The 25,644-nt window shown below is 44.8% G+C and overlaps 1 protein-coding gene across 2 annotated transcripts in view; it reads right to left on the bottom strand.

The window, feature by feature from the left end:
* brwd3 (bromodomain and WD repeat domain containing 3) overlaps nucleotides 1-25,644 on the bottom strand; it is a 137,223-nt gene that overhangs the window by 59,771 nt on the left and 51,808 nt on the right. For both annotated transcript variants that reach the window (XM_072505140.1, XM_072505139.1), the window contains exons 21-24: nucleotides 19,160-19,297; nucleotides 15,872-15,948; nucleotides 5,234-5,405; nucleotides 2,984-3,100 (exon numbers count right to left, since the gene is read on the bottom strand). In XM_072505140.1, the coding sequence (XP_072361241.1) occupies nucleotides 2,984-3,100; nucleotides 5,234-5,405; nucleotides 15,872-15,948; nucleotides 19,160-19,297 (504 nt within the window). The remainder of the gene's footprint in view (nucleotides 1-2,983; nucleotides 3,101-5,233; nucleotides 5,406-15,871; nucleotides 15,949-19,159; nucleotides 19,298-25,644) is intronic.

Here is a 25,644-nt window from a genome sequence, read left to right as displayed (position 1 = left end):
ATCTTATTTTGTTACTACCACCCCAACCACCTGTACCAATTCCAGAGCTTTGGTGCCCCAATTCAACTGAAGACATCATCTAACAACACAGCTCTTTTCTTGCCATACTAAATGTCACAATGTCTTTGACTCATATCTAGAGCAAGAGGGTAGCCAGAGAAAGGGTTGGTCCATTCAAGGATATTGGAGGGAATTGATGTATGGAACCAGAGGAAATGGGGAGATGCTAAATAAATACTTTGCCTCCGTATTCACCAAAGGGAAGGACTTGGTGGATGAGTATAGGGTAGTGTGTGTAGATATTCTGAGTCATGTTGATATTAATAAAGAGGAAGTGTTGGACATCTTAAAAAGCATCAAAGTAGATAGGTCCCAGGGCCTGATGGGATATACCCCAGAATACTGCAGGAGGCAAGGGAGGAAATTGCCGTAGCCAATGTTGTTCCAATGTTTAAGAAGGGTAACAGGGATAATCCAGGAAATTATAGGCCGGTGAGCCTTGCATTAGTCGTAGGGAAAGTATTGGAAAAGATTCTTAGAGGCAGGATTTACTCACATTTGGAAACAAATGGACTTTAGTGATGGACAGCATGGTTTTGTGAAGGGGAGCTCGTGCCTCACTAATTTGATCGGGTTTTTCGAGGAAGTGACACAAATGATAGATGAGGGAAAGGTAGTAGATGTTGTATACATGGACTTCAGAAAAGCCTTTGACAAGGTACCTCACGGTAGACTGGTACAAAAGGTGAAGTCACATGGGATACAGAACTGGCTTGGGCACAAAAGGTAGCAGTAGAAGGGTGCTTTTCTGAATGGAAGGCTGTAAATAGCGACGCTCCACAGGGATCAGATCAGGGGCCCTTGTTGTTCGTGGTTGGTCTGATTAGTAAGTTCACAGACGACACAAAAATTGGTGAGAGTTGCGGATAGTGAAGAGGATTGTTAGAGGATACAGCAGGACATAAACTGGTTGGAATCTTGGGCAGAGAAATGGCAGATGGCGTTTAATCCGGACAAATGTGAGGTAATGAACTTTGGAAGGTCTAATGCTTGTAGGAATTACACAATAAATGTGAGTACTGACAGGCAGAGAGATCTGGGCGTGCATGTCCATCGATCACTAAAGTGGCAACGCATGTGGATAAGGTGGGCAAGAAGGCCTACAGCATGCTGGCCTTCATCGGTCAGGGCATTGAATATAAAAATTGGCAAGTCACGTTGCAGCTGTACAGCGCCTTAGTTAGGCCTCATTTGAAATATTGTGTACAATTCTGGTCGCCACACTACCAGAAGGATGTGGATGCTTTGGAGAGGGTACAAAACGATTTATTAGGATGTTTCTTGGTATGGAGGGCATTAGCTATGAGGAGAGGTTAGATAAACTCAGTCCGTTCTCACTGGGATGACGGAGGTTGAGAGGCGACCTGATAGAGGTCTACAAGATAATGGACAAAGTGGATAGTCAGATGTTCTTTCCTTGGATAGGAGAATCAGGTATTATGGGACGTATGATTAAAGTGTGTGGGGAAAAGTTTAGAACAGATGTGCGAGGCAAGTCTTTTTTACACAGTGGTAAATATATGGAACACGCTGCCTGGGGAGGCGGTGGGAGCAGGTACGATAGTGACATTTAGACAAATATATGAAGAGGGTGGCAATGGAAGGATACGGATTACACAAGTGCAGACGGTTTTAGTTTCGGCAGGTGCCATGGTCGGCGCAGGCTTGGAGGGCCAAAGGGCCTGTTCCTGTGCTGTATTGTTCTATGTTCAGAGATGAAAGAGTGTTGTACTAAACGTCACAATGTCTTTGACTCCGATGAAAGAGTGCTCATCAAGATGACAATAATTATTGCAGTTTATAATGTGGCATTTTCTGGGTAGGTCAACACTAAACAGAGTCTGTAGCCCACACAAAGTAACAGATAAAGGGAATACAGGCAATCAAAAAAATAATCAAGCTCATCCCTTCAGTTCGAGGACCAAAAATAGACCAGAGGTCTCAATGAATTGATAACACCATGAGGGTACTAACATCAAACATCTGACCAACATTATCATAGAATTTACAGTGCAGAAGGAGGCCATTCGGCCCATCGAGTCTGCACCAGCTCTTAGAAAGAGCACCCCACCCAAGGTCCACACCTCCACACTATCCCCATAACCCCGTAACTCCACCCAACACGAAGGGCAATTTTGGACACTATGGACAATTTAGCATGGCCAATCCACCTAACCTGCACATCTTTGGACTGTGGGAAGAAACCGGAGCACCCGGAGGAAACCCACGCACACACGGGGAGAATGTTCAGATTCCGCACAGACCGTGACCCAAGCCGGGAATCGAACCTGGGACCCTTGAGCTATGAAGCAATTGTGCTATCCACAATGCTACTGTGCTGCGTATGTGGAGGACTGTGTACAAATGTTTACCGTCAATGTCACCAGAATCTGAAGAGTCAGAAGAACAGAATGCGTTACAGGAATGCAACAAAGGCCACAGCAGATCACAATGCACACAGGGTTGCATCTGACAACTCTTCATATTGCAGATTAGGGTAATTCATTGATAACAGGTGAATAAGAAAAATGGAAGAGACAAAAGATCAATGCATAATTTGTTTTTGCATTAAGTGCTTGGGTCCTTTAAACCTTTTGTGTGCTTGCACATGCGTGATAACTTAAGGAATCTCTGGGTTGCTGCAGTCGTGAAGCTTACGGGAACATTGCCAAAAATAGTTTACTGACACTTGAAATGGTCCACTTAAGTCTTTTTTTTCATGCCTAGTTTTTAAAAAAGGCAAAAAATAAAAAAAAGTCATTTAAAAAGTGGTTCAAAGAACTACATTTACCTAGATAGTCATTAGAGAAATCAAGGTGCCAATAAATTTTTGCATCCAAACAATTTTCAGAAGCAAAATAAATTTGGTAGACTGTGAAAAAAGGTAGACATCCTTTATATTTGATAAGAAATAAACATTCACCTCATCGCCCATTTGTGGTACAAATGGTGACCTGCGTGGTGTTGTATCTCTGATCCAAGATGGAGGAACCCATTCTTCAGAGGGTGAACCTTCCATTGCAAGGAGTTCACTTGGTCTCTAAAAATGGAGAAACTTTTTGTTATACATATGAAAACAAGCTTAGGTTGGAAAGTACCAGTGCTATTCTTAATAATGGAAGTAGGGAATGTAAATAAAAGGTAGAGGCAGTAACCCACACAACATTTAAGAAGCATTTAGATGAGCACTTGAAATGCCATAGCATACAAAGCTACAGACTAAGTGCTGGAAAATGGGATTAGAAGATGTAGGCGCATTATGGCTAGCGCAGACACAATGGGCCAAAGGACCTCTTTTTGTGCTGTAAAACATAGACACTATAAATAGGTTTTACTAGTTCACCATGCGCAAGTAAAGAACAGATCATAGTTACATACTTGACTTCTTGGGCGCAATTTTGTGGCTGCAGTGCGCTCAAGCAAGAGCACAATGCGACCAGTAGATCCTGGGAGGCGCGTCTCGTTGACATCCTGGCAGCCTTCACACCTCATGGGATCTACTCAAGTTCCGCACACGAGGCGTCAGAATCGGAATCCCGCCAGCATGATCAAACGGCACGCGCCTAAGAAGGTTTGAAACCTACTTAGTGGGTTTTAAATCTTCTTGGATAAGCGCCTCCCAGCCTCCCCAGGGAGGCTGCAACAAAGCACCATTAGAACTGGTCCACACAAGCATCGACCAGGCGGAATGGAACCCGGGGGGGGGGGGGGGTGGGGGGGGGGGGGGGGGTGTGTCTCCCGGGCTATCGGAGACACCTGGGTGGTCAGGGACAACGCAGGCACCTTGACACTGCCCAGGTGACACAGCCAAGCTGGCAGAGGCACTGCCCAGGTACCAGTGCAAGGGTGCCTGGGTGGTTCTACGAAGGGTCAGGGCCCGAGGGGGACATGCCCTTGAAAGGAGGGTGGAGGGGTGGTTTGAAGCGTTGGTGGGGGGGGCCTGAAGAGGGGGGAGGTCGAGTGACCCCACAGTGGGGTGATGACATTGCCCATGGGTGGGACTGTGGGGGACCCACAAGCTTACTTCGTGATCGGGGCACCCTTTAAAAATGGCAGCCAAATTGAAGTTTTGTTTGATAGCGGTAGGGAACTCGTCAACAAAGCAGGTGGGAAATTCCCTGAAAAACCCGTCACAAATGAATTTAGAAATGTTTCCATTAAATTCCGACCCTTAATGTAAACCAGCTTATTTGATGCAGAAAAATCATTGATAAGATCGTAATGATAGAAGAGAAGTTTTCCCTCTTCCAAGCAACACAGGCAAGAACAGTAAAAATATAATTCAAGTCAGAAACTTTAATTGATTTGGGTTGAACAATTCAAGAGATATCTGGAACCTGATTTAATTTGATGTATTATTGTCACATGTATTCGTATACAGTGAAAACTGTTGTTTCTTGCATGCAAAACAGACAACGCATACTGTATATAGGGAAGGAAGGAGAGACTACAGGATGTAATGTTACAGTCATAACTGGGAGGTAGGGAAAATGTCAACTTAATACGAGGTAGGTCCATTCAAAAGTCTGATGGCAGCAGGGAAGAAGCTGTCCCTGAGTCGGTTGGTAGGTGACCTCAAACCTTTGTATCTTTTTCCTGACAGAAGGTGGAAGAGAGTATGTCCAGGGTGCATGGGGTCCTTAATTATGCTGGTTGCCTTTCCGAGGCAGCAGGAATAATAGATAGAGTCAGTGGATAGGAGGCTGGTTTGCGTGATGGACTGGGCTACATTCACAACCTTTTGTAGTTTCCTGCAGTCTTGGGCAGAGCAGGAACCATACCAAGCTGTAACCAGAAAGAATGTTTTCAATGGTGCATCTGTAAAAGTTGGTGAGATTCGTATCTCTGAACCCTCTTTGCAGATGTAACCAGATGGAATGCCCAAGGGTAATAAAGTTGTCTCGGATGGTGGCATAAAAATGATGCAATCGGATCACCTGTCAATTGCATGCAACGTTGTGTGCACTGTAACTAAATTCCAGAAATTGTGTACAACAGGTAGCCAATCTGCTAACCCCCCATTTTGCGTCAACGAGGGCGATTAAGTTCTAGCTCCAAAAGGCTTTCAGAACTCATCATCAGCTGTAAACTAGATCTTATATTATTCATTTCCTCAAAACCCTTTCCAGGTTATAGAGGTAAAAGTCACAAAACGTCGCACACATTCTTGTACCTTCAGTTTGGACGGTTTGGACTTCTTGCGTTTTGCAGCCAATCTTTCTCCCAACTTCTCATCTTCAGAGCTACTGATGTTGTGACGTACTATTCGTCTCACCAAACGTTTGGGTGGTTGCAAGTTAATACCTGCATCCGCTGTCCAATCTGAATATTCACTTGACGAATCACTAAATTTAGAATTTTAGAGAAGGGAAATTGAAACTTTAAGATCAACATTCAGCCTTTTGTTTCAGGAGGTTACAGTATGATCAGTTATTTACCATCTCTTACCAGGGCCACTGACTGAAAAGGATTCAAAACAAAAAATGCATCACAGGAGTTATTTTCATGGCACTAGCAGAAGGAAACTCTGGAAGTTGTGAATGCTCAAGTATTTCCCTCTTAAAATGGGACACAATCCTTGCCTTCCTCTCCCTGCAAACAGGACTGTTATCACTAAGCTTCGCTAAGCTCCCTTTGTTCAATGGTGACAGAATTAATTGAGGCTACTTCAACACAGGTATCAGTCGCTGCTTTTAACACTAATTTCATACTGTAATTTTTAGAATCCCCATGGATGTTATTTTCTCTATATTAAAAAAAAATTTAAGATAGGTGAGGGATATGTTTGTGATTTGTTTCAAATGCATCAATAGGAAGAAGATATTCTTACAGGAATTCTCTCATCTGATATCTGAATGGGCCACTTCACTAAACATAAAAGGAATTTAAGATCTGACTTTATTTAAACAATCTACCAGAAACACCATGGTGTTTTATCCAAGAAGTTGCTGAGCCACACACACTTGGAATCTCAGGCACTATATTTGATCCGTGCTGAATTTGCTGGTCTCAGTAAAAATATGGACAACCTACATTGAATCAGTAGCCATTAAAATCTCCTGAAACTACACACGCTTGGACTCCTGATAGTGCATATGCATGGACATTGAGGAAGAACTGAATTGGGCTCAGCTGTGCTGCACTTCAAACCCATTGGTCTAAAAGCCTTACAACACTTAATGAAGTACCAATGTATACCCAACAATGATGGGTGCAGGGAAGGCCACAAATAGACAAATCAATTTGGATAAAGAAAAATCTCACTTGGAAGGTGGTAAGCCTTGATTGGAGGAATGTACTTCGATTTCCAGAGAAAGTCAACTACTAACTGGAAAACTGCTCTTAAATCCTAAAATAATTTATCACAGCCTGTTGAGATCAGTCGATTTAGTATGACGTACGATCAGGCTCAGAAAAGAAAAACGTGAAAAAGTAAAGAATAACAGTGAACTTCCACCAGCATATTGCTCGCATATTATTCCAATCTTAAGGAAATGCAACAGCATTTATGCCTTGATGAAAAGTTACACTGTAAGAGGTTTTATTTAAAAAAAAGATATGGTTTTGTTCAATAAGTTGGAAACTTGATATTGATGCATAGGTAGCATTCTTAAATTCTAGCAGTATAGACTTATCAATGCAGTTCAACATTAAAATGTCTGAAATCCAGCACAGTAAGCATTTTCCTCAGCACAATTCTATCGCTAAAACGTCCAAAATGTTTGAAAGAAATCTTCAAAAGTTGGGAGTATATTAACTTAACTGCATTAACTAAAATATTGTTAATTTCATGTTTGACACAAAAATCTAGATTTTTCTGCAAAATAGGCCAACTGGGTGGGGTGGGAGGATTCAAGAAAGAGTAAACTCAAAAGTGTCAAGAGACGACATCCAGACTGTGTCAGGAGGGGACCGCTTTAACAAAGGTAATGTAGCAGTTAGTCATTGGGGTAACAAAGAAAAAATTAAAGCCAAAGCCACTATATTTGAAAGAATACACACGCATTCATAACAAAACAAACAAATCAACAGGACAAATAGAAATCAATGGGTTAATCTAATAGCCATTATAGAGACGAGGTTGCAAAGTGACCAAGTTTGGAAATCAAATACCTCAGGATACTTGACCCTTAGAAAAGACAAGCAAAATGTAAAAAGAGTTGCCCAATATTAAAAATGAGATAAGGACATTAAGGAGAAAAGATCTTAGCTAATAAAATCAAAGATGTAGAATCTATTTGGATGATTCGACGGTTTAGAAAACACTGGAGAGAATAGATTATAACAGGCTCTCTTAACAGTAGTTGTGGTGATGGAAAAAGTACAATTAGGAAAGTAGAGTGCATGTAACAAGAATATTAAAACAATCATGAGGATTAAAATTTTTATTTGACTGGCCAAACCAACTGACCAAATCAAATTTACAATAATTGCGAATGATGAGTGCATGGAATATATTTAAATTAGATTTCCAGATCAATGCATCAAGGAATCAACTAGAGAGCGTTAGGGCTAGTTTTGTGCAATGAAACAGGATAAATTAATAACCTCATAGTAAGGGAGTCTCTGGGGAACAGTGACCAAAATGTGACAAAAATGATAATGGGTTTGGGTGTTTTGAGTTTAGTACAAATCAGGTCATACTTTGAATAATAATAATAAGCTTATTGTCACAAGTAGGCTTTAATGAAGTTACTATGAAAAGCCCCTTTGTTTGGATGTAGCAAACTATATTTTCTTTCATTAATTCATGGGATATGGGTGTCTAATGCCCATCCCTAATTGCCCATGAATCTGGATTCACATATAGACCAGATCAGGTAAGGATGGCAGAGATTCTTCCCTGGTATTAGTGAACCAGATGTAGCTATGAGTAATAAGTTGGCTAAGGTAGATTGGGAAAAGATTAAGAAAGGATGGTGGTTAAACAATGGCAAACATTTGAAGAATAAATCATAATTTAATAACAATTAAACATTCCCTTAAAGACTAAAAAGTCCTCGAGAAAAAAAGTGGTTCAACCATGGCCAACGAGACAAGTTAAAAATAATGTCAGATTAAAAAAAGTCTATAATGTTGCCAAACTAAATCAGAGGTTTGGGAGAGTTTTTAAAATTCTAAGAGTAAACTTACTGGAGACAAATACAGATTTCATATATGAAAGTTTTTTCAAATCAAGATGTGAGCATAAATGTGAATACCTTGGAGGCAGAGGCAAGGGTAATTATAATGTGCAAAGAGGAGACAGCAGAAACATCAGATGAATACTTTGTATCTGCCTTTCTGGCAGAAGACACAAAAAGCACAAATAATAAAGGGTTTAAGGATGTTAATACAAGCAAAGAACAAAGAAATAGTCACCATCTTTCTCAAACATAGAGGAGCCTAAAACTAGAGGGTTTACAGTAAGAAGGGAGAGATACAAAGAGGGGAGAGATCCAACAGGGTCCAGAGAGGCAATATTTTCACACAGAGGGTGGCAAATGTCTGGAACGACCTGTCAGAGGCAGTAGTAGAGGCGGGTACAATTTTGTCTTTTAAAAAGCATTTAGGTATATGGGAAAGCTGGGTATAGAGGGTTATATGCCAAATGTGGGCAATTGGGACTAGCTTAGTGGTATAAACTGGGCGGCATGGACAAGCTGGGCCGAAGGGCTGTTTTCATGCTGTAAACCTCTATGACTAAATGGTACTGATGAAATGAAAGGGATTAAAAGCTGACAAATCCTTGGACTCAATGGTCCACAAAAAAACCCAGAGGTGGATACAGAGATAATAGATACACTGCTTTAAATCTTCCAGATCTCCATCTGTTCTCGAATGGTCCTATGGACTGGAAGGTAGCAAATATAATGCAGCATCAATGGGGGAAGGTGCTACAATACATATTTTTTTTCGAAAATATTTTATTGAAGCATTTAAAATTTTCAGTTTAACACATTAACATTTCTTAAAACAGTCGCTTGGCTGACACATGTAATATATTAAAAAAAAGGAACCCCCAAAAAACACAATGTCCCCAACTGCCCATGCCCTATTTCCTAGCTAGCAGTATACAGGGTTCCCTGTCCTTATTTAACACTGCCATGCCTATTTCCTCCCCCCCCCCCCCCCCCCTTACTGCTGGCGGTTAATTTTCTTTGAAGAAGTCGATGAACGGTTGCCATCTTTGGGCGAACCCCTGAGTTGATCCTTTCAAGGCAAACTTGATTTTTTTTCCAGGCTGAGATACCCTGCCATATCGCTGACCCACACACCTGATTTTGGGGGCTCTGGGTCCTACCATCCCAGCAAAATCCGTTTCCGGGCCACCAGGGAGGAGAAGGCCAGGACATCGCCACCCACCCCCCCACCTAGCCCCCGGATCATCCAATACCCCAAATATTACCAATTCTGGTTCTCGGGGTTACCCTCACTTCCAGGCCTTCTGACATAACGTCTGCAAATCCCTGCCAGGATCCCCTCAACTTCGGACATGCCCAGAACATATGCACATGGTTAGCCGAACTACTCCCACACCTATCCTCCACCTCCTCAAAGAACCTGCTCATCCGGGCTACCGTCATGTGAACCCTGTGGACCACTTTGAACTGGATCAGGCTAAGTCTGGCACAGGACGAAGATTAATTAACTCTCTTCAAGGCTTTTTCCCCACTTTTCCATTTCCAGCTCTCTTCCCACTTCTGCTTCACCTCCCTGATCGGGGCCCCTTCTCACTCCATCAACTCCTTGTATATCTCTGAAGTCCTCCCTTCTCCAACCCCAGTTTTTGACATCACCTTGTTCTGTAGTCCCCTCAGGGGGAGGTGAGGGAAGCTTGGAACCTGCCTCCGGACAAAGTCCCGGACCTGAAGATATCGAAACCCATTCCCACCCGGTAACTCAAACTCCTCCTCTCGTGCCTCCAAGGTCGGAAAGCCCTCCTAGATAAATAAGTCCCCAAATCTCTTGATCCCTGCCTGCTGCCATCTCCTGACGCCCCCATCCAGCCTCCCCGGGATAAACCGGTGATTGTTACAGATCGGAGACGTCACTGACGCCCCCTCTAATCCCATGTGCTGCCTCCATTGCCCCTACACCCTTAGGGCTGCCACCACCAGAGTTTTTAAGAGTACTGAGACAGCGAAAAACGGCATGGGCGCCGTTAGTAAAGCCTCCAAACTCGTGCCCTTACAGGATGCTGCTTCCACTCGCTCTCAGGCCGACTCCTCCCCCATTACCCACATCCTGACCATTGATATGTTGGCCGCCCAGTAATAATTAATAAAGCTCGGGAGGGCCAGGCCCCCCTCCACGCGGCCCCGCTCCAGAAGTGCCCTCTTTACTCCCGGGGTTTTCCCCGCCCATACGAAACCTGGAATCGCCGCATTTATTTTTCTAAAAAAAGCCTTTGGGACAAAAATCGAAAGGCATTGAAAAAAGAAAAGCAGTCTGTCATCTTCACCGTCTGGACCCTTCCCTCTAACGTCAGCGGGAGCATGTCCCATCTGTGGAAATCCCTTTTCATTTGGTCGACCGCTTTGCCCAGATTTAAGTTGTGGAGCTGCCCCCACTTTTTGGCAACTTGAGTCCCTATTTATCTGAAACTCACCGCCACCACTTGAAAAGATAACGCCCTCAGTCTCCTTTCCAGTCCCCGTGGCTGGATCACAAACGTCTCGCTGTTTCCCATATTCAGCTTGTAGCCTGAAAATCACCCAAATTTTCCCAGTACCTCCATGATTTTGGTCATTCCCCCCCACCAGGTCTGTAACATAGAGCAGCAAGTCATCCGCATAAAGAGAAATCCTGTGCGCCAACCCCCCCCCCTCACTATTCCCCGCCACGCACTCGATGCTTTAAGGGCCATGCTAAAGGTTCTATGGCCAGGGCAAACAGTAATGGGCGAGCGGGCATCCCTGCCTTGTCCCTCCTGAGATTAAAATATTCTGACCGTGTTCAGTTGGTTCTCACATTTGCCACCGGGGCCTGATACAACAGCCGAACCCAGTCAACAAATCCCTGCACGAACCCAAACCTGCCTAAGATATCCCATAGGTACTTCCACTCCACCCGGTGGAAAACCTTCTCCGCGTCCATGGCTAATACCACCTCAGCCTCATGCCCCTCGGCTGGCATCATTATAACATTGAGAAGCCGCCTAATATTAGACGTCAGGTGCCTGCCCTTCACAAACCCAATCTGATCCTCACCTATTACCTCCAGGAGACAACCCTCTATTCTGGTGGCCAAGAACTTTGCCAGTAATTTAGCATCCACGTTCAAAAGGGAAATTGGTCTGTACGTTCAACAGCTCTCCGGGTCCTTGTCTCGCTTCAGGATGGGAGAGATTGATGCATGTGATAGCCTTGGGGGAAGCATTCCTAACTCCTTGAATTTATTGAAAGCCTTGACCAACAGCGGTCCCACTAGCCCCGAAAACCTTTATAAAATTCCACTGGGAATCAGTCAGGTCCCGGGGCCTTACCCGTTTCCATTGCCCCCAATCCGTCAATCAATTCACCGAGCCCAATTGGGCCGACCAAGACTTCCACCAGCTCCTCATCTACCTTCGGGAACTCTAGCCTCCCCAGGAATTGGTTCATTCCCTCCTCTCTCTCTCTCTTCCCCCCCCCCCTCCCCCACCCCCTCCTCCCTCCCTCCCTCCCCCCCCCCCCCTCCTCCACCCCCTCCTCCCTCCACATATCTCCTATCCACACGCAAGATTTCTCCTACTACCCTATCAAAGCTCCACCCATTCAGCCCTCTCCTTATGGGCCTGAATCTAAATATATTCCCCTCCGATGACCGCTTTCGATGCCTCCCACACCAACCCAGTCTCGGTCTCTGTGTCGTTGGTGTTTATATACCCCGAAATGGCCTCCCCCAATTGCTTACATATCTTATCGCCTGCTAACAACCCTGCATCTAGCCTCCACTGTGGGCGCTGAGAGCTTCCCGTGTTCACCTGTAGGTCTAGACAATGTGGCGCATGGTCCGATACTACCATTGCTGACTACTGTGTCCACTACCCCTGCTAATAATATGTTTTGTCCAATATTACAAAAAAAGAAAAAAAAAAAACAATCCTGGAGTACACCTTGTGAACATGGGAGTAGGATAAATATTCCTTACTCCTTGGCTTCTCAAATCTTCACAGATCAGCACCTCCCATGTGCTCCGAACCCTCGCAGCTCTTTTGCCATTGCTGACACTTTCCCCGACCCAGAAATCGACCATCCTAAGACCGTATTAAAATCACCCCCATGATCAACCGGTGAGTCAAGATCCGGATTTTTCCCAGCATCTTCCTAACAAACGCAACGTTGTCCCAACTTGGGGCATATATATTCACCAGCACCACTGCCATTCCCTCCAGTTTCCCATTCACCATGATAAATCTGCCTCCCGGGTCTGTCACCGTTTTTCTAACCTCGAACGCCACCCTTTTGTTAATCAGGATGGCTACCCCCCTTGTTTTGAAGTCGAATCCGGAATGAAACACCTGCCCAACCCATCCCTTTTTCAGTCTAAATTGGATCCCCCAGTTTCAAGTATGTCTCCTGTAACACGGCCATGTCCGCCTTTAACTGTCTCAAGTGTGCGAACACACGGGCCCTTTTGACCGGCCCATTCAGGCGACGAACATTCCACGTAACCAGTCTGGTCAGGGGGGCTCTTGCCTCCCTCCCCCTGTTGATCAGCCATGACCTTTCCAAGGCCAGCCCCTAGCCCATGGCCCGCATCTCCCCAGATCCGTCCATTGGCGGCAACCGCCATCTAGTCTCCATCTCCAGCCTCGTCAGCAGTACCCCCTCTCCCTACCCCTCTCCCCCCTCACCCCCTCTTTCCCCTCCACCCCCTCTTCTCCCCCCCATACCCCCCCACCCCCTCTTCTCCCCCCCATACCCCCCCACCCCCTCTTCTCCCCCCCCATGCCCCCCCACCCACTCTTCCCCCCCGCCCCCCCACCCACTCTTCCCCCCCGCCCCCCCACCCACTCTTCCCCCCCACCCCCTCTTCCCCCCACCCCCTCTTCCCCCCCACCCCATGCCCCCCCACCCCCTCCACCCCCTCTTTCTCCCTCACCCCCTCTTTCTCCCCCCTCACCCCCTCTCCCCCTCTTTCTCCCCCCCTCTCCCCCCCCTCCTTACCCCCTCTCTCCACCCCACCCCCTCTCTCCACCCCCTCTTCCCCTTCCCCCCCATCCCCTCTTCCCCCCCCAACCCACCCCCTCTTCCACTTCCCCCCCCACCCACCCCCCTCTTCCTCCCCCCACCCCCCTCTTCTCCCCCCACCCCCTCTTCTCCCCCCCCCCACCCCCTCCCCACCTCGTCACTTTTCAGCTCACCCCCCACTTCGCTTCCGTGAGTTAAGTCTCACCAGCTAACCTAGCAGCTCCACCTCTAAGTCTACCGGCTGCTGGATCTTTTACACCCCAGCTCTTAACATGGTTTTCAGAACAATAGCACAGAGTGCAAAAAGCAAACACACCCTCCACTTAAGGCCCAAACTCAATGGCCCACCCCTACCCCTTTACAACATCTTATCAATCCCATCACCTTCAAACAGAGCCCCAACCAATAGAAGTGTAAACAAACAGGGTAAATGGAGAGACAGAAAAAATTACGTGTGTAAAAACTCGAACAGATGTCTTTCCCTCCTCGGCCATCTTAATTTGAAAATTTTGAAAACTCTTCTTCTCCCCCCCCTCCATTCTTTTCTTCTCCATTATTATTATTTTCCCTATTTTATTAACACAAACAAAAAGGACGAAACTGTACCTTAGTACATACACTGAAAGGTCAAAGTTAGGTAACTCAAAAAGGAAAAAAAAGCTTCTCTTCCCAGTCATCGCAACTCAAGTTAGAGTGCAGCAGCACTTTGATGTAAATCGCTACCGACCAGTTTTCTCTTTTTATTAAGTCCTTATGGGTCCCCCAGGTTGTTGTCTTTCATAAAGCCCGCTACTTCTTTGGGCGAGCCAAAATACAGTTCCCGTTCCTCGTAGGTTACCCAAAGACGGGCCAGGTAGAGATGTCCAAATGTTATTCCCTTCGCATACAGCGCCGCTTTAACTTTTTTGAGACTCGCCCTCCTCTTAGCAAGTTCTGCTCCCAAGTCCTGGTAGACCCTGATCTCAGCTTCATCCCATACAAACCGTTTTGTCTCCCTATCCCATCTCATGATGTGTTCCCTGTCCAGGAATTGGTGAAGCCTCACCACCAACGCCCTCAGGGGCTCACGACCCTGGGGCTTGCGCACAAGTACCCTGGGGCTTGCGCACAAGTGCCCTGTGACCCCGGTCCACCTCCAAAGGCCTGTCGAACGCCTCTGCCCCCAACATTTTCTCGAACAGCCTCACAACATACGCACCGGCATCCGATCCTTCCTTTCCCTCCGGGAGACCGACGATTAGCATAGCATAGGTTGCCACAAATGGTTAGTACACAAAATTAAAACATAAGGGATAGGGAGCAATATTTTTAAACATTCTTTAGTGGATGGGTGTGTTGCTGGCTAGGCCAGCATTTATTGTCCATTTCTAATTGCCCTTGAGAAGATAGTGGTGAGCCACCATCTTGAACCAATGCAGTCCATGTACCCACAGTGCTGTTAGGGAAGGAGTTCCAGTAATATATTTGCATGGATTGTGAATTGGTTAACAGACAAAAAGCAGTGTCCAGAAATAAAACGGTCATTTTCAGGTTGGCAGATATCAGTGGGCTACCACAGGACCAGTGTTTGGACCTAAGCTGCAAGGAGACTGCGTGCAGAGGAGATTGTATGTAATGTATTTAAAATTTCTGATGGTTCAAGTTAAAAAGAAAATACCGCAAGGAGGATGCAAAGAAGTTGGCAAAGGATTTAGACAGGTTAAATAGTTAGCAAGAACATAATAGATGGAATATAGTGTGAAGAAATATGACAATCAATCCATTATGGTAGGATGAATAAAAAAGTAGAATATTTTTTTTAAATGGCGAGGAACAGTTATTATTCAGTGGAATCTAGGTGGCTTTGTACATGGAAGAGGTGAGAGTGGAGCACAAATACTAGCATGGACTGGTTGGGTCAAACACCTATTCCTGTGTTGCATATCCTACATGATCCTAATCACAAAGTTAACATGCAGGTGCAAGCAAGCAAATAGGTCTGTTGGCCTTATTATAAAAGGATTGGAGTAGAAGAGTAAATAAGTCTTACAGTAATTATAGAGAGACTTGGTAAGGCAGCATCTTGAGCACTCTGTATTTGCTTTGGTCTCCTAACAAAGGAAGGACATACTTGCCTTAGACAAAGCACAAAGGTTCACTAAATGGATTCCTGAGGTATGGGAATTTCCTATGAGGAGTGATTATGTAGGCTAGCCCTTTATTCTTGAGGGTTTAGAAGAATGAGAGGGGATCTTATAAGGGCTAGGAGCTCCAGAACTCAGTCTCAGAATAAGAGGTTGGTCATTCACAATTTGGATGAGGAGAAATTCACTCAAAAGGGCCATGAACCTTTGGATTCAGTGCCTCATGAGCTGTGACTGCTCAGTTGTTTACTTTCAAGTCAGAGGTCGACAGGTTTTGGATTCTAAGGGTATCAAGGGACATGGAAATAATGCAGCTGATGTAGAAGATTGAACATATAGAATGGCAGAGCAGGTTTGATGAACGAATGGCTTCTCCAGCTCCTATTTCTTACTTTCTTAGGTCAGTCATCCTGTCTGATAGGGGAGAACATGATCCGTGCTAATATACAGTACAGGCTCATTCAATTGTGCACATTAATTAGTGTTAATATTTACACTCCAGTGACAGAATTCAGAACAAAGGCCTCTTACCTAGAACAGCTCTCGCTCTGCCATTCCTCTTCAGCCTCATCAGATGATCCTTCACTTCCATCTATTGTTTCCATTTCCTGCTCATCACAGAAAGCATGTATTAAAAAAGACAATATACGAACAGAGTTGAAGTAGCTTTTACTTCCTCGTCTCAGAGGGCTCACTGGCATACAGATACCTGGGCTTTTGCTCACCACCTGTGATGCAAGACTTAAGCCCATGATGGTAAAGGTCAGCACCCCACAATAGCGCACTGTTTAGCACTGTTGTCTCACGCCGTTGAGGACCCAGGTTCGATCCCAGCCCGGATCACTGTGCAAGTGGAGCTTGCACATTCTCAGTGTTTGTGTGGGTCTCACCCCCACAAACCAAAAGATGTGTAGGGTAGGTGGATTAGCCACACTAAATTGTCCCTTAATTGGAAAAAAAAATTGGGTACTCCCTAAATTAAAACAAAAAATGGTAAAGGCCACTACTTAAGATGTTTGATTGTTTTGCCCCAGTCAAAGACAGCATGAAGCTATCCAGTAACGTCTGTCTGTACTGAATTTTCAACTTGTATCTATGTTGCTGGTAGCAACAAGGGAGCAAGGAATTTATCCGTGGGGATTCAGTCGATAATTATTCCTCAATCAACATCACAAAAATAGGTTATCTGGTCATTACTACATTGCTGATTGTAGGACCTTACTATATGCAAACTGACTGCCTAATTTCCCGCAGTACAACAACAAATACACCTCAAAAAGTAATTAATTGTGAGCCCACTGGTGCAGTCCACGATGAAGATATGGAATCAGCGGAGGTATTTTAGGATGGAAGGGATGTCTGTGCTAATGCCGCTGTGCAAGAATCATGGGTTTGAGCCGGGGGGGAGAAAGAGAGAGAGAGAGAGAGAGAGAGAGAGAGAGAGAGAGAGAGAGAGAGAGAGAGAGAGAGAGAGAGAGAGAGAGAGAGAGAGAGAGAGAGAGAGAAGAGAGAATGGAGAATCTATACAGGAGGTGGAGGGAAGTGGGACTGGTCAAGGTGAGAGATTTGTAATTGGAGGAAGGGTTCGCCAGTCTGGAGGAGCAAAGGGAGAGTAGAGTTGCCGAGGGATAGTGAGTTCAGGTATCTGCAAGTTAGGGACTTTGCGCGAAAGGTCTGGAGGGGGTTCCCTAGGTTGCCGGGATACACCCTGCTGGAGCGATTGCTGCTTCCGGATGTGGAAGCGGAGGGAAAAATTAAGGATATATACAAGAGGCTGGGGGAGCAGGGAGGTGAGCAGATGGAGAAGAAAAAGGAGACATGGGAAGTGGAGTTGGCACGGGAGATCAATTGGGGAGTATGGAGTGAGGCACTGCAGTAAACGGGACCTCCTCTTGTGCAAGGATGAGCCTGATACAGTTTAAGGTAGTGCACAGGTTGCATATGACTCGGGCGAGATTGAGTGGGTTCTTTCAGGGGGTAGCAGATGAGTGCGAGAGGTGTGGGTGGGGGCCAGCGAATCACGCGCACATGTTTTGGGGTTGCAAAAAATTGGGAAGATTCTGGGCAGGAGTGTTTGAGGTCTTAGCCAGGATAGTGAAGGAGAAGGTGGACCCGGGCCCCTTAGTGACGATATTTGGGGTTTCAGAGAAGCCGAAGCTTATGGAGGAGAGAAAAGCCAATGTCGTGGCCTTCGCCACGCTGATTGCACGGCAGCGAATTTTGCTGGAGTGGCGGTCGGCATCAGCATCGGGGTAGCGGCATGGTTGGGTGACCTGTACGACTTCCTGCGCTTGGAGAAGATAAAGTATGAGTTAAGGGGAGTCTGAGAAAAGGTGGGGGATGTTTGTGACCATGTTTGAGGAGCTGTTCGTCGCGTGCGCGGAGTGGGGGGGGGGGGGAAGAAGGGGGGGAAAATCTGTACAGACTGTATAATTGATTGTTGGGAAGTATGTCTCCTGGGGTGTTTATTTGCTGTAACCTGCTTTGATACATGTTTGTAATAAAATACATTTTTTTTTTTAAGTAATTCATTGGCTGTGATGCACTTTAGGATGCTGCTGGTTGTGAAAGGCACTATACAAGTTCAACAAAAGTGTTCAACTATATTGTATATGCATTCATTACATAGTAGCTTCAAAGTACAGCAAGTTTTGCATCTGCCAGTTAATCAATGTCAAGTGCATAACTGTTAAGAGCGAAGCAGAATACAGAAAATGAAGAATAACTAAAAAGAAATGAGGGGGCAAAGCGATTGTATGAGAACAGATTACTGTTACTTGCTAAAGTACTTCATACATATATACAAACCACAAATTAATAATCAAAGTGCAGTTGTGTTAGATTAAGGATCAAAAAGGAAACCCTCACATAAAGTAGGATGACCAAGGTTTGAACTGAGTAAAAAAAAGAAAAATGTTGGAAATATTCAGCAGGTCTGGCAGCACACCACGCTATGTTTCAGGCCGATGATCTTATCATGCATTTCTATTTTAATTCCATATTTTGCTTTTTCTGCTAAATTAATGCTTTATACCAATTTTTATTAAGGAATGCTGGAAACGTCACAGTAAAGATGGAGGCAACACAGCAACTGAATAGGATAGAAATAGATTGGAGATATTCAGAACGGCTGCAACATTCCAAAATAGCCATGTTACCCAGCCTGGATAGGATCCTAGGTTGTCAATGGAAACAGTGGAGGCTATGGCAACAGCCCTCCCAGTATACAGAAGGACTGCAGGATTGCAAATACTACAAACTTTCCACAAAAAAAAAGAGAATAAACCAGTTAACTACAGGTCAGTGTGAAAACTTTGAGAGATCAGTCGGGATATCAACTTTTAACTTCACAGCGTGCATCTCGAGTCATATTGAATTGGAGACTGCCTGACTGATCAGCATGGCTTCCAGTCAGGCAGTAAGAAGTCCACAAGAATAGGTAGGTTTGATGGGCAGGGATAGGGGAGGTGGGATGGAGAAGTTCCTCCTGGCCATAAGCAGAGCTTTATAGGGCAATCTATCCAAAGGTGTTCTCATTTCCCTCTAGTTGCTGGGTTTTTAGGGGGCTGGGAAACCCAGTCAGCTGCCGAAAAACCTGCAAAGCTGGTTAAAATCACGAGCAATTTTTGAAAGGGAATTGAACAAGTACATAAAAGGAAAGAATTGCAGGCCTTGGGGGAAAATAAGCAGGAAAGTGGGACGAATGAATAGCCCTTTCAAAAAAACGACAGTCTCTTTGTATCTTAAGGTCCTATGATTTTGAAGTGAAGCAGCAGTGGTTACCACAGGATTTAGAACAGTCAAAATCTAGTTACTGACCTCTGAAGAATTATTAGGTTCTTCTAAGCGACGAACATTACAAGCACGGCGTTCCACAGTTGAACGTGTGTGGTAGAAATGTTGGTTACGACGCTGAGTCCGCCTCCCTGAGCGTTGAAAATAATCCTGAACATCGCTCTACAAAGGAATAAAAATAGTCTTCACATTACACATTATGGTTTAATTAATTGAATATACTATACATAGCCTCAAAACTCCAGCCAGTCACCTCGTTGAGTTTTTTCCCTAAATATCAATACCAGAAACCTAGTTCTGAGCAATGTCACTATTTTAATTCATACCGAAATGCTGTAATGTGCAAATCTCAGGACAATTACATGACCATTCACTTTGCTTCTGTAGTAACTAAGTTAAGAATCACAGCTAAATGTAGGAGAGTCAAGGATTCAATAAATCCATTTTCAACTTTTCTTTTAATAAATAGGCCAGTTTCAATGTGAATATTTCTTGACTCTTTAATATATCAAAATCTCTATGTTCGCTAACACTTCGCTCCCACACTGAAAAGCATCTGCAGACCACTAGTGAAGTGATCAGTTGTGACTTGTTTTGCAAAGCTAGTTTGCTTTAACAAAACATAGACATCGGACGTTATAATACAAATATAAAAATGACAATATTCAGCAGCACAGTAGCATAGTGGGCAGCATTGTTGCTTCACAGCTCTGGGGTCCCAGGTTCGATACAAAGCCTATAGACAGAATTCTTAGATGGAGAGTTTCTGCAACACTTCAATATTTGTATGCCACCCTGTAATTCCAGCAAACTTTGAAGCCTCGTTCTCCTCCACCCTTTTCTTTCCTGTTGCACACAAAACATAGTGAGGTTCCATAGATCTAACCGACTGGTTATTTTGAAATGAGAACATTAATTTTTGCGGGCCATCAAGAGCACTATGGTGTAATGCTTCTCCCCACAGATTTTCAGTTGAGGCTCTCACCCCCGTTTGTTACTAGCTGTTCCCATTGGCCTCCAGCAGCTCACAGCTCATGTGCAAAATGCAACAGTGTCAGCCTCTGGTTTATTTCTGGTCCATTGTGCTCCCAGACTGAACTCCGCAGCCTGGTCTCACTTCTTTGTTCTCTGTGCTCCATTAAAACAATGGAGCTTCTAGTCTATTGCTGGCCACTAATGCCGCCTCACTGGGTAAGATTTCTAAAAAAAAACATCTTGCAGCTGGCATTATCAAATTTCCAGTTTATGTATATTTGCAATAATGTGAATTTCAGAGTTCGGGAGCTAAAAGCACAGCCATTAATGGGGAAAATGATTGACTTCTGGCAAGAGTCATGGAGTGAGTGGTTGCACATAAGGTGGCTCCTGCCTGAGGTATCGCAGGTGAAGAAAGTACTCCCAGTACAGAATAAGATACTCTCCTTTGGTGGGTGATCTTGAGGAATAATTAGACAAGGAGCACATTGAACAAGGAGCGCTCTTGGACCAGGACATGTGTGGTGCAGCAGAGGAAAAGATGGGGAAAGACCTTGCCCGCACAGTGGTCAATAGAGCAGTTGGTCCAATTTCTCTTACCAAATGGGATGGCGGCCTCAAGAGGATTTGGCGAGAGTGGCATAGCTGATTCGGAGAGAGTAGAACAGAGGTTGGAGGCGCAGAATGCATCGCTCCAGACGGTGGAGGAGATGGACAATCAGATTGCTTCCTTGTAGAGGCAGAAATGCTGATGATAACGTAGGAGCATAAGAAGTTGGAAGGTCGGTGGCTTGGAAAATCGCTCAAGGAGGCAAAACTGGAGGATTGTGCTGTCGGAAGGTATTAGACAGCATGAATGCCACGGAATATGTGGCGAGGAGGTTCAGAAAGTTGGGGGGAGGGATGGGGGGGGGGAAAAGAGGGTCTTTGTGCACCCTCCAGAAGTTGATCCATCAGTCTTTGGATAAGGAAAGGATCCGGAGGTAGGCAACGGAGACTTGGAATTGACCTGGGAAGGGCACATGGCGGGCATCTAGCGGAACTTGGGCGCAGAACTGGCCAAGAGAAGGGCCGGGTTTAAGAAGGCCAAGGCTGCTCTTCTCAGGGGCAACGGGTGGTTTGCAAATACGTACTGTGGAACTGTATTCGGAAGGGGATGGATGATCGTTTGTATGTTTTCATGTATTATTGCTACCCACTTTGTATTGTTAATGTGTAACAGAGGAGTTTAGTAATGTTTGCCACCCTGTGTTTGGATCATTGGTAACGGGTATTCACATGTGTAGGATTTGGGAGGGGGGTGAAGGTGGGACAGAGTGTTTGGGAAGGGCAATGTATTCTTTGCCTCGGGTGGGGGCCACCTGGTTAGCAGAAAGGCTAATTCATGGATATGTAGTGGGGGATTGTTTTTTCTGGTTCATTTGGTTTCTGGGTGGGTTAGGACAGTGAGCCTGGGACAATGGAGTTTTCTTTGTTTAGCTTGGGGGAGGGAACGGAGGTGGGTTGCTGACATGGGAGACATGGAAGGTTTCTTTATGGAGTAGTTGGTTAAGGTGGGATGGCGCCGGCTATCTTGGGAGGGCGGGGGGGACCCAAGAGGAGGGCGAGATTTGTATCCTGCTGACAGGGGTGGGGGGCTGGGGCATGCTGCCCCCCAACCAGAGTGGTCTCATGGAATGAGAGGGGACCGAATGGGCCGGTTAAGAGTGATATTCGCCCTTTCAAAAAAAAAGTTTGAAGGTGGACTTGGTTTTTATGCAGGAGATTCGCCTGAAGATTAAAGATCAAATGAGGCTGAGGAAAGGGTGCGTGGGATAAGTGTTCCATTTGAGGTTGAATGTGAAGGAGAGGGAGCAGCGGTGCTGATAAAGAGGGTGGATGTCTCAGCAAGTAACATAGTACGGACCCAGAGGGCAGGTATGTGATGGTTAGTGGAAGGTTAGAGGGAACGTCCGTGGTGTTGTTGAATGTATACACCCCTAACTGGGACAATGTGGGCTTCATGAACAAAGTCCGAGAGAGGATACTGGACTTGGATGCACACGGGTTGATTATGGGGGGTGATTTTAACACTGTTCTTGATCCTAGATTGAATCGGTCATGCCCCCAAGTCCTTGAGGATGGCGGGGATGGAGAAAGAGCGAAAAGGTGCATGAATTTTCTTCCTTTTCATGCATGCATCAGATGAACTCTCAGATTGACTTTTTTTGCTATGGACAAGGCTTTGCTGGCAGGGGTCATGGAGAGTATTCAGCAATTATGGTGTTGGATCATGCGCCCCTTGTTGCGGACTAGTGTGTGGAGAAGGCGGCTGCAGTGGAGGTTGAACATGGGGCTTTGGCGGATAAGGGGGACATGCGACAAAGTGCTGAAATAATAGACAATGACAGTAAACTTGCAAGGAACAAAGCAGACTGTAAAAGCTTCTATAAGTATGCAAAAAGATAAAAGACAAATATAGGTCCCTAATAGAGAACAAAGAAATAGCAGAGCAATTAAACCGCTATAATTCTAACTTCAGAGGAAGACACAATAACTTCCCAGAAATGCTACGCAACCAAGGGTCTATTGAGAAGGAGGAACTGGAAGAAAATTAGTATTACTAAAAAGAAAAGTGCTGGAGAAATTAATGGGGCTGAAAGCTCATAAAATCGCCCACCAGGGACTGATAATCTGTATCCCAGGGTACTAAAGGAGGTGGTCATAGAAATAGTGGATGTGTTGGTTGTCATCTTCCAGAATTTTGGAAGAGTCCTTGAAGATTGGAGGGTGGCAAATGTAACCCTGCAAGGAGGGAGGGAGAAATAGACCCTGACATCAGTAGTGGGGAAAATGCTATCGATGAGATAACAGGGTGGCACAGTGGCTAGCACTGCTGCCTCACAGCTCCAGGGTTCCGGGTGTAATTCTGAGGAATTGAACGAACGAATGGGATATAAAATAGTTAGTTCAAATATTAGTTACAGTAATGTAGATGTGGGCCAGTCTAATAGCAGTGAGTTCACAAAGGACAAAGGAATTCAGAAAACATGGCAAGGTGGGGAAAAGGATGCTGGGTAACAAGAGGCCCAGGGTTAAGGAATGCGAAGTGAGCCAATCAGGATGCATGGCCAGGTCAGGAGGGGTATAGGATGACCTATGGGAATTATGTATGTGAAACTTGATACCATTTGAATGTATTTGCAGAGATCTCTGTGTCTCCGACCTCATTCGTTTCGAGGGGTCCAGGAGATAGCTTTTGTGTTCTGAGTCTCCGTGAAGTGAGTCAGACTTGCAAGTTGGTTAGAAATAAATAATACTATACCTACAAAATCCATCTAGAGTTTTATTGAGACCAGACTGACGGGTAAAGAATTCAATATTGTCATGTGCGGCCTTGGGTGACTTGTCTGTGTGGAGTTTGCACTTTCTCCCAGTGTATAAATGGGTTTCCTTCGCTTTCCTCCCACAGTCAGGATGTGCAGGTTAGGTGGATTGGCCATGATAAAATTGCCCGAGGTGGGATTATGAGGATAGGGCAGGGGAGTGGGCCTGGGTGGCGTACTCTTTCAGAGGGTCGGTGCAGGCATGATTGCCCCCGCTTGTTCAAAAGGTTAGATGGGGTTACTGGGATAGGGTGGAGGCGTGGGCTGAACTAGGGCCAGTGAAGACCCGACAGGCCGAATGGCCTCCTTCTGCACTGTAAATTATCAACGGCCTTAGACAAAGTAAACATGGATTTATGAAAGAGAAATAATGTTTGACAAACCTACTGAAGTTGTTTTTGAGGACATATTCAGCAGAATAGATTAAGGGAGAACCAGTGGGTGTGGTATATTCGGACTTCCAAGAGGTTTTTCAATAGTCATGTGTTAGCGTGCAAAATTAAAGCACATGGGATTGGGCATGGATTGAGAATTTGTTAGCAGACAGGAAGCATAGAGTAGTAATAAATGGGTCTTTTTCAAAGTGGTAGGCAGTAACTAGCAGAGTCCTGCAGGGAACAGCGCTTGAGCCCCAGATATTCACAATATACATGAATGATTTGGATGAGGGAACCAAATGTAATATTCCCAAGTTTGCCGATGACACAAAGCGTGGTGAGAACGATGTTAGGAGGTTTCAAGGCAATTTAAACAAGTGGGAAAATACATGGCGGATGCGCGAGTGGGCAAATACATGGCAGATGCAGTAGAACGTGGCTAAGTGCGAGGTTATCCGCTTCAGTAGGAAAAACAGAATAGCAGAGTATATTTAAATGGTGACAGATTGGGAAATGTTGATGTACAAAAGGGACATGGGTGCCTTCTACACAAATAACTGAAAGCAAGTATACAGGTTCAGCAAGCTGTTAAGGTGGCAAATGGTATGTTGGCCTTCACTGCAAGAGGATTTAAGTACAGGAGCAAGGATGTCTTACTGCAACTGTAGAGAGTTGGTGAGCCCACACCTGGCATATTGTCTGCAGTTTTGGCCTTTGCGCAAGAAAAGATATATTTTCCATAGAGGGAGTGCAGCAAAGTCTCAGCAGACTGATTCCCAAGATGGCAGGATTGACGTAAGAGGAGAGCTTGGGTCCAATTCTCTTTTCACTGGAGTTTAGAAGAATGAGGGGGGATCTAATTGAAACATATGTAATTTTGACAGGCTGGAGGCAGGGATACCGTTTCCCCAGGTTGCAGGATACAGAACAATGGATCACAGTCTCAGGATACAGACTAGGCCATTTAGAACTGTGATGAGGAAATTCTTCTTCACTCAGAGGATGGTGAACATGTGGAATTCTCTACCATAGAAGGCGGTGGAGGCCAAGTCACTAAATATATTTAAAAAGGGAAATGGATAAGATTTCTAGACTCTAAAGTTGTCAAGTCATACGAAGAGAGCGCGGGACTGTGGTGCTGAGATAGGAAGTTCAGCCATGATCATATTGAATGGCAGAGCAGGCTCGTAGGGCCAATTGACCTACACTTGAAAGTGAAAAAAAATTGTAATTTTTAATTTTTGAAATGTCCAACAATTAAATTATTCAGGAAGAAAACTCCACACCGTTAGTACTCAACCTCTCTGACACAACTATTAATAACTAACATTCATCACATTGAGAGGGGAACTTGGATTGAAATGGACACGGCTTAACTTTCTCTTTTTAGTGTGCATATATAGTGTAATTACAGCAAAAACACACCACTTTATCTATTTCAATGGTGAAGCAAGATGCTATTTTCACTAAGCTAATGGTGGAGGAGAGTATCTTGGACTGAGTGGAACCTTTGGATTGTGCTTAACTGGACATCTGATCTTTGCCTGAAGTTGTGATACCATTTACCCATAAATAATAACGGAGCGTTATTAGACCCATCATTACTTGCGACAGCAAATTGTGGCCAATATTTTACACTAACAGTGCTATGCATAAGTTCAATGTGCTGATCTGATTTCTTAAAGTGCTTGACGTTGAAATGCAAGTTTATAAAACACTTACTTTTATCAGTAACTGCCACAAACAAAAGAAATGAAAAAGTTGGAAATTTAAATAAAGATGAAGGATCAAT

Source organism: Scyliorhinus torazame, chromosome 5 (genome assembly GCF_047496885.1).
Source record: "Scyliorhinus torazame isolate Kashiwa2021f chromosome 5, sScyTor2.1, whole genome shotgun sequence".
Lineage (NCBI taxonomy): Eukaryota > Metazoa > Chordata > Chondrichthyes > Carcharhiniformes > Scyliorhinidae > Scyliorhinus > Scyliorhinus torazame.
Note: the sequence above shows the minus strand (reverse complement) of the source record. Positions and strands in the feature narration are given on the sequence as shown.